The sequence below is a fragment of the Pavona decussata genome, unplaced genomic scaffold (assembly GCF_977016875.1).
Source record: "Pavona decussata unplaced genomic scaffold, jaPavDecu1.1 SCAFFOLD_100, whole genome shotgun sequence".
Lineage (NCBI taxonomy): Eukaryota > Metazoa > Cnidaria > Anthozoa > Scleractinia > Agariciidae > Pavona > Pavona decussata.
In genome coordinates, this window is record NW_028145515.1 from 1,802,540 (window position 1) to 1,811,276 (window position 8,737).

General features: G+C 40.8%; 2 protein-coding genes across 2 annotated transcripts; both read right to left on the reverse strand.

Moving 5' to 3' along the window:
- Window positions 1–241: 241 nt before the first annotated feature.
- Window positions 242–3,281, reverse strand: LOC146472281 (uncharacterized). The gene is made up of 2 exons (XM_085119537.1): window positions 3,176–3,281; window positions 242–2,891 (listed from the first exon to the last, which is right to left on the reverse strand). The coding sequence occupies exons 1-2, from the start codon at window positions 3,279–3,281 to the stop codon at window positions 1,843–1,845; spliced, it is 1,155 nt and encodes a 384-aa protein (XP_084975663.1). The 3' UTR covers window positions 242–1,842.
- An 875-nt stretch (window positions 3,282–4,156) lies between these two features.
- Window positions 4,157–5,703, reverse strand: LOC146472282 (uncharacterized). Its single transcript, XM_085119672.1, has one exon. It carries the CDS (start codon window positions 5,521–5,523, stop codon window positions 4,303–4,305), a length of 1,221 nt encoding a protein of 406 aa, XP_084975798.1. The 5' UTR covers window positions 5,524–5,703; the 3' UTR covers window positions 4,157–4,302.
- Between the last annotated feature and the right edge of the window lie 3,034 nt (window positions 5,704–8,737).

Below are 8,737 nucleotides of genomic sequence, written 5' to 3' on the forward strand. Positions count from 1 at the left end.
AAGAGCTCCACCGGCGACAAGGCAACGACAATGATTGTACTTGAAGACCCTGGTTCTCTAACCTAGGTACCTTCCATCCCCCTTTTATCTTCCAAACTACAACAGAAGGTGTGACTGTATAAGAAAACAAGCAACAAAAACTTGTTTTATGTCTTCACCCCTACTAACATAAATATTATTGCTGTGTGCTGCATGTCCCGGGCTCAGTTTGCTGGGCAAAGGATAACAAAACAAACCATGATTTGGTGAAAATGGCTATGAGCAAAAGTCTCATAGCCCCTTTTATTTTTTATATAAATTGAACTAATGTATGGCTATGAACAAAGGCCCATAGCCACCTCATTACAACATCAGCGAAAGGACTACTACTGTCCTGAATTAACTATTAATGATTTTGCCCAGTAAAGGTGAGGGCAACCAAAACACAGGACTAGGAAAAGAGGACAGGGCCACAGGGCGGGTGGGAAAAATAAAAGGCGGCTGAATTCGTTCAGAAGTAATCCACTGACGAACGTGGTGCGTGTCTTGGTGCAAAGGTCATGAACGCTAGAGGGTGGTACAATATAGATTGTCAGGGCCCCAGCCCGTGACCCTGGTATCGTGACATTATGTCACACAATACAACAAAATTCCTAAAGAAACTTCAGTACTGAATAAAAAGACAAACAACAGATCGGATTGAAGACATAAAATCCTATTTGTAAACAAATATTCCCTTTATGTCTTCACCCCTACTAACATAAATATTATTGCTGTGTGCTGCATGTCCCGGGCTCAGTTTGCTGGGCAAAGGATAACAAAACAAACCATGATTTGGTGAAAATGGCTATGAGCAAAAGTCTCATAGCCCCTTTTATTTTTTATATAAATTGAACTAATGTATGGCTATGAACAAAGGCCCATAGCCACCTCATTACAACATCAGCGAAAGGACTACTACTGTCCTGAATTAACTATTAATGATTTTGCCCAGTAAAGGTGAGGGCAACCAAAACGCCAAAGCATCATGACAATTGACATGATGCCGCCCCACCCAAGGGAAATGCAGCACCCTATGTACAAAATACGCATTGATGACCAAATTGCAACATGATTAAATTCAATAACTTACAAAAGGTATGTTAAAGGTGGGAGATTAAATATGGTCCTAAAAACATGGCCATGGAAATATAATGAAAACAGCGACAAGGTGCCAATATACTAAAATGAGATAAGCAAGACTGTTGCACTTGAAAAACAGCCGCAATTCTCAATATCAGTTGAACAGATAAAGTGAGCATAAAATTGCCGAGAGGAAGGAGACTGCTGCCCTTGCAAGTCAGCCCCATTCAACCCAGTAAAATTTGTAACAAAGCATATACTTAATATAAAATAATATCAACAATACTGACCTAATGTAGAGATGCATGAGACTGCTGCCCTTGCGAGACAGTCCCTACGTCAAGTGATCAAACAAGAGTTAAGGATTTACGAGCCAACAATTAACGAGATAAGTGAGACTGCTGCCCTTGCGAGACAGCCTCACTCAAGCAAGTCAAATGCTTTAGGAATACAAAAATGGTGAAATGAAAAAGGAAGGGGGGGGGGGGGGTGGGCTAATGCCCTTGGTACATGGCCCTAAGCCTAAACCTACTATTAAACTATGGTTGTACTGAAATAGATAAAATGCGGCTGTAAGTTGAACGCAACTGCTGCCCTTGCAAGACAATTCCGCTCAAATTCCTGCATACATGTAACCAAATTACATGAATAAAAATTAATTAACCAAAACTATAAGTAATGCTGTGGTGGTGAATAAGACTGCTGCCCTTGCAAGTCAGCCTCCAACGACATCTAAACAAATCAAGTAGATACAGTAGATACTCGGATATACTTAAGAAATGCATTGGATTTCCAACGCCCTTGAATACGGATCTGAGCATCGGAAAAACCACGATCTGCAGCATATGATGCAGCTCCTATGCGAAAACTATGTCCCTTGTAACAGGAGGGGTCAAGCCCACAATATTTAATAGTTTGACAGAGTAGGTCTGCGAACAAAACCCTGGGTACTGGGTTCCCTTGAATGGTGAGAAAAATAGCACCTGCAGCATTGCCTCGTAATGCAAGATAATCAAGTATTAACTGAACTGGGCAGTGGTTATTCTGACGATTGACTACTAAGGAAAATGGGCGTTGATTATAGTTATGCTTGAAATCATGAAATGTAAGCTTTATGCCCACCACTTCTCTAGCAGGGTTAAGAAGCTTAGTGAGTTGATGAATTTGCAAAGGGGCGGCAGAAGCCCGTGTTGCAGTAATTTCACCCACTCTTAAAAATGCAAAAAATGCGAGAGAACACATTGCTCGAAATAAGGTTATCCGATACTGTGACCCAGTGATATGAGAAGCAGAATCTAATATTCTATGCAGTTTATTAAGAGTAATTGGTAATCTGCAGTCCAAGCGGTGGCCAATCTTTCGATATCCTTTCAATGTTTGCACAATGTAGAAAACTTTTCCTGGGTCAGAAAAACCCGCGAGCTTATGCGAGTACCCCAGAGCAGAAACGAAGGTGTTCACGGAGGAAGGGGCATAATGCTTATCGAACAAATAGGCTATGAAAAGTGCTAATGTAGGTGGTGGGATTGGGAGTGAAAACATTGTGGACTGAAATACATCGTAGAGAAATTGGTTGAAAAGTGCCCATGCCCTCTTATAAGTAGGTATTGAGGCTGGCTGAAGGCTTGCATGCATAAGCTTAGAAACTATAGCTGCCAATGCTGGGGCTGCAGATGGTGAGGAATCTCCGATGGACAGGGGTTCATGTAAGCAGGGGCCAGCTGCTTGAAGATGGGAATCTGCAATCGAGATAAAGAATCTGCTAACTTGTTGTGGACCCCAGGGATATGCTTAGCCTTAAAAACAATGTTGTACTTCAAGCAGACTGAAACCAGCTTTCGGACAAAGGACATTAAAGATTTGTCACGACAGGATTGTTTGTTAATGATGTAAACTAGGGCTTCATTATCCGTAAAAAATAAAATGCAGCGATTACGTATCAGATGACCCCATAAGTGGAGACTCAAAACAATTGGATAAAATTCAAGAAAAGCAATATTCTTATGTAGCCAATGCACAGGCCATTTCCCATAGCACCAGTGGTTTTGAAAAATGGCCCCAAAACCAAGCGAACCGGCTGCATCAGTGAATAAATTAAGCTTATCTGAGCTATGCCAAATATCATCAAGGAAGAAGGATCTGCCATTGAATGATGACAAGAAGGACAACCAAACCCTCATATCTTCTTTTGCTTCGCCCGAAAGTCTGATGCGGTAATGAGCTGCTTTAATGCCAATAGTAAGGTCGATATGCCTTCGTAGGAAGGCCCGACCGGGTAGAACAACAGAGCATGCAAAATTTAAAAGGCCTATTAATGACTGTAATTCTTGCAAAGATACCTTCTTGCGATGGAGGAAATTGGAGATGAGCTCAGTACATTTGTTAAGCTTATCTTGAGGCAAACGAGCTTCAGACTGAACGGTATCAAGTTCAATACCAGCAAATGAAAGGACGGTTGAGGGGCCACAAGTTTTACCCGGTGCTATGGGAATCCCTAAATACTGACATAAACTTAAGAAAATATCCAACTGTTTTTGGCAAAGTGAATCAGATGGGGCAACAATCAGGAAATCATCAAGTAAATGAAGAATCTTTTGAATGCCAAACTTCTTTTGGGCAATCCATTCAACCGAGGTACTGAAAATTTCGAAAGTTTTGCATGAACTGGCACAACCCATTGGCATGCAGCGATCATAATAATAACTTCCATTCCATTTTATACCGAGAAGATGGTAGTCACGGGGGTGAATTGGAATTATTCTAAATGCATTTTTAACATCTGTTTTGGCTAAAAAACAACCTGGGCCAGCAAGTTTAATAAAGTGAATGGCATCTCGTATGGTAGCATAATGGACACTTGTATTCACAGAAGAAATCCCATCATTAATTGATGTACCTTTTGGATAGGATAAATGATGAATAAGTCTAAATTCACCAGGCAACTTCTTAGGGACCACACCTATGGGGGACACATGGAAAATTGGAAATGGGGGAGAGTGGAATGGGCCAGCTAGCCTATGGGCATCCAGTTCTTTCTTTAGTTTTGCATCTACTATCTCAGGATGTTCAAGAGCTGACTTCAAATTGGTGGTCTCAAAACAAACATGATCACCTTCATAATGTAAGGGAAAACCGTCAGTAAATCCAGAACGCAAGAATTCAACAGTTGAATGAATGTAACCAGAAAGAAGAAGACATAAATTATGAACTCTTATTGGGGTTGGAAGAGGAGGGCTTGGCAGCCTGGGTGCGGGTGATGGGGGATTTGCGTGGGCCACGAAAATTACACTGAGAGGCTCGATGTTGGCCGTCACACTTGAAACAGGTGTGCTTAAAGTTACAGCCAGCACACTCATTGCCTTTATGGTATTTATAGCAAAAACCCTTAGGGATTGCTACAAACCAGTTGGTTTTCCCTGAACTCTGAGGAGTTCTCTGATATGGGGTCTGCTGTGATCGTAACCAGAGCTCCCAGTGAACATTACCCCAGGGGAGGGAAGTGGGCTGGGTCTGTCTCAGAAAGCGAAAATGCTCATCGTAATATTTCCAGTTTTGCCCCCTGGCTGCCAAGTCCTGGATAACATCTGCATATTTCATGAGAACTGAGGCCTCATTTGGATATTTCTGGACATAAATGCCCGCAAAAATATGGAAGGCATGCATCCAAGTTTCGATGTTCTGAATCTTCTTAGGCCTGGCCGCCGGTTCAAAACACAGAGACGGGGTTCTGCCCTCTGTAGTTGTTTGCAAACTTAGCTGGAATTTATTGTCTAGCACTGGATTAACCAGTAATGAGCCAAAATCGATGTACTCTTGCAGCCAAATCTTTCCCTTAAGTTTAGGAGAAACCCTCGAATCAATTGGGAGGCTGGCAGAGTTAAACAAAGGGCCTGATGGTAAAGGAGTTGATGTGGTGGCAGGCAGAACCTCACCTGAGAGGGTTGCATTAACTGCATTTACTGAATCACTAACTACAGCAGCAACACTGCGCGATGATTGGGAATCCCCACTTGCAATAGTCACATCAGTAGGAGTACAGGCTGGAACTTCCTCTTGAAGCTGAGAACTTGGAGGAGCAGACTGGCCAGCAGGAATAAGGAGGGGTGTTAACTGCTTGGTAACTTCTGTGGTTACTTTGGACACAATCTGTTCCAGAAGACCAGGAGGGATGGAAGATGCTGCAGAAGGATGAAGACCTGTGGTGCGTGATTCTGCAGTGGCGGCAGGCACACGCTGAACTTTGTCCTTGCCAGTAGTTTTAGTGACGCGCCGTGTCCGTTTAGGAGGAGGTTGCACGGGCGGATGAACTGATGGACGTTTCTGGCGACGTGGAGGCATTCTAGGATACAGAGAAAAGCGGCAGACTCTGTGGTCCAAAAACAAACTTACAGGCTGGTACTGGTATAGGAAATACACAGACATGGAGTCTCAATGAACTTACATAACAATTAAGACCATTACACAAGATAGTAAATCATAATTTCAATATCAGAGGAGCAAAGCCCCATAATAAAAATAGAGGAACAAAGCCTCAAAATAATGCTCACATGCCAGCAAAAAATAAAAATCGAGGAATGAAGCCTCGAGTTAAAGCTGGCGTTAACATATGGCCAGCAAATAAGGGAGCAAGGCCGCAACGACCTTGGAATAAAAAGAGGAACTAAACCTCAAATTAAAGCTGACGTAAAAAATTTTACGAACAGCAATTGACACGAGGAGCAAAGCCTCGAATTACAGCTGGCATAAACATATGACCAGCACAGCTGACATAACAAGAGAGTGAGCAAAATAAATGAGGAACAAAGCCTCAAATTCAGAGCTGTCATAAGAATATGAACAGCCAATAAGGGAACAAAGCCCTCTCAGATTTTATTTTTATTTTTAAAAATAAAAATAAAATGTAATGCAACAAAAGAAAAATTGGGCAGGACAAGCCGGGCTGACAAAATGTCGCCAAAGTGGCAATGCCAATTAAGAGCCCACAAATGAACAAAACAAAAATATACATTAATATGAAAATTAATACATAGAGCAGAAAATTAGCCTTAACAAACGTAACATAAACCAGAATAAAACGGTGATCTGGGTGACAATGATGTACACCTAAAGCATGTTTAACGCCTTTAAAATGGCGCCGCGATAGCTACGGTACAAAAAGTATTGACCCAGTGGGTCTAAATGCACACCATCATGAGTAAGTCGGGTCTGTGATAAATTAGAAAAAACCTTTATGATACCAACAGAAAACATTATCGATGTGCTCTAATAATGCACTAAGACACTGATGTAGAACTGGCACTTTTATATTGTCAAAGGACTGAAAGCCCGCGTACGACTGACCACGAGGAATGACTTGGAAAACGCCTATGACGCGAACAGAATATTTTTCGCGCAGTAAAGAAACAAGGACTTCAATTTCCGATGCTACTACTTCAGGCCCTGACTGTGAAAGATCATTGGTACCGATCTCTAGGATCACCACGTCCGGAGCAAGACGTGAAATAACGTTAAGGTCGTGGGCTTGAAGCTTCGAAACAGTTCGACCTCCCACGCCGAACATGTGGACAAAAGCACTGCCATGCAGATTAAAATTCCCGTCAACACGCGAGTCAAATCCAGTCTCTATATCGTTCTTTAGCCTCTTCACAAAGGAATGCCCTAAAATAAGAACTGTGGCCGCTGCAGAAGCCATGAAACAAAGGCGTTACTTAAAAATAAAAGGCGGCTGAATTCGTTCAGAAGTAATCCACTGACGAACGTGGTGCGTGTCTTGGTGCAAAGGTCATGAACGCTAGAGGGTGGTACAATATAGATTGTCAGGGCCCCAGCCCGTGACCCTGGTATCGTGACATTATGTCACACAATACAACAAAATTCCTAAAGAAACTTCAGTACTGAATAAAAAGACAAACAACAGATCGGATTGAAGACATAAAATCCTATTTGTAAACAAATATTCCCTTTTGACATGGCTCGAAGATCATTTTTTTCTGAATGGCTTGATTAATGAAGCTAAACAACAGAACAACTTAGGCCTAGTCATTTATAAGTTAAGAAGATACACCATTAACCGCCTTATTTAAAGGGGAAGTGTCACCTTTTTTTAGTGTCACTTTGAATAGCGAAAAAAGTTATTGGTTTTCATGGGAATATTAAAGTAATGGTTCAGTTTTGTTAAAAATAACCGTATTGGGGCACAGACACTAGTATTAATAATTCATTTATGTTTGAAGATGGCTAGGATGGAAATGGATTGAAACATGAAAAAATTGGCGATCTTTTTCAAGTTCCTCCTGTGAATTTTGAAGAAATTGTTAAAACTTATATTTTCTTCTCCGCTAGGGAAATCATTACATAATTATTTTCCTACTGCTGCTCTAAGAGCAATTTCACGTAAAAACAGAGGTTCTTTGTCAAGTATTTTAGCTGGTTTGGCCAGCATACAGCAAAATCTCGGTGGCAGTACCCCGAAGCATCAAAGTGGTTTGCAAATTTTATTTCCACTTCGAAGAGAAAAAGTTAATGAAAAGCAACGCCCTACGGCTACAATTGTACAGCATTACTCAGTATCTCAAGCAAGTTAGCAATTACGCATGAACGATCATTAATAATTCCATTAATGTTAAAAAATGTTTTTCAGCTATTTTCAAAAGGACTTTATTGCTTTTCATAGTAACAGCTGCCATGTAAAAAGGGTCAGGTTGTATTGGCTTAATGAGAAAAAATTAAATTACTGAAATCTCATATTTGCCTCCATCAGTTGTGAATTGATAAAACAGAAGATAAATGTTAAATTATCTCAAAAAACCATCACTGATTATTATTTTTCATTAAAAACGGCTTGTCACCGAGGTCACTTTAGCACGCTAGTTGGAAATGAAGTTGAAATCTTCCCTGGAGCTGCTTTTATTCTCAGCAGGATTTGAAAAATTGGTTTTTAGGCTGATGATTCGTTAATTACTTTAAGTGACCTAATAGGATACTGTCCATATTTTACCGCGTGATCTTATATTCCGTTGGTTGATCAACAATAAATAAGATAACCATCAATTTTCGCGAAAATATACTTTAAATATACCCTTAATCTTCATCCATACAAACTTACAACGATTATTAATTTTGGATGTACCAGTTCATGTCATCAAGGATTTTCCGGCCATATGCAGCTGTCGTTTAGCTACCATGAGTGTTATAATAAAGACGGTGATGGAGATAAAATACGTTACACTGGTATCTCCAGTGGCGTCTATCGTTATTAAAGTAAATGGTATGTTGCTCAAACTTGTGCAATCGAGGAAATTTGTAGCAGCTGTGAATGGTTGAGCGATGAGTACTGTGCAAAAATTGGGGAGGGCTTATCCACTCAAGTGGAAAGGTGTTTTCTGGAACGTCTTCGTCCAAGTTGCGGCCGATATCAACGTATTTTTTATCACTGCCACTAGTAAAAGAACAGTCGTAATAATTGCATTTGGAAAGCTAGCTGGGCAATTATAGGAGTCATCTTTGTCGCCATTGTCCAGCCACAAGAGAAGGAAATACTGAATGAAGAAGAGCAATCTCGTGCTGTTTGACATGGCCACTATTTACAAACGTACTTGCTTTGTATGCTTTCTAAATCTGAGGGACTTTCCACACT

Bases quoted from the DNA above. Each gene is read 5' to 3' on its own strand.
- LOC146472282 (XM_085119672.1), bottom strand. From the start codon at position 5,523: ATGTCTGTGTATTTCCTATACCAGTACCAGCCTGTAAGTTTGTTTTTG.
- LOC146472281 (XM_085119537.1), bottom strand. From the start codon at position 3,281: ATGAGGGTTTGGTTGTCCTTCTTGTCATCATTCAATGGCAGATCCTTC. The intron at 2,892-3,175 runs GTTCGCTTGGTT...TTTAAGGCTAAG, and splicing joins TTTATTCACTGATGCAGCCG to CATATCCCTGGGGTCCACAA.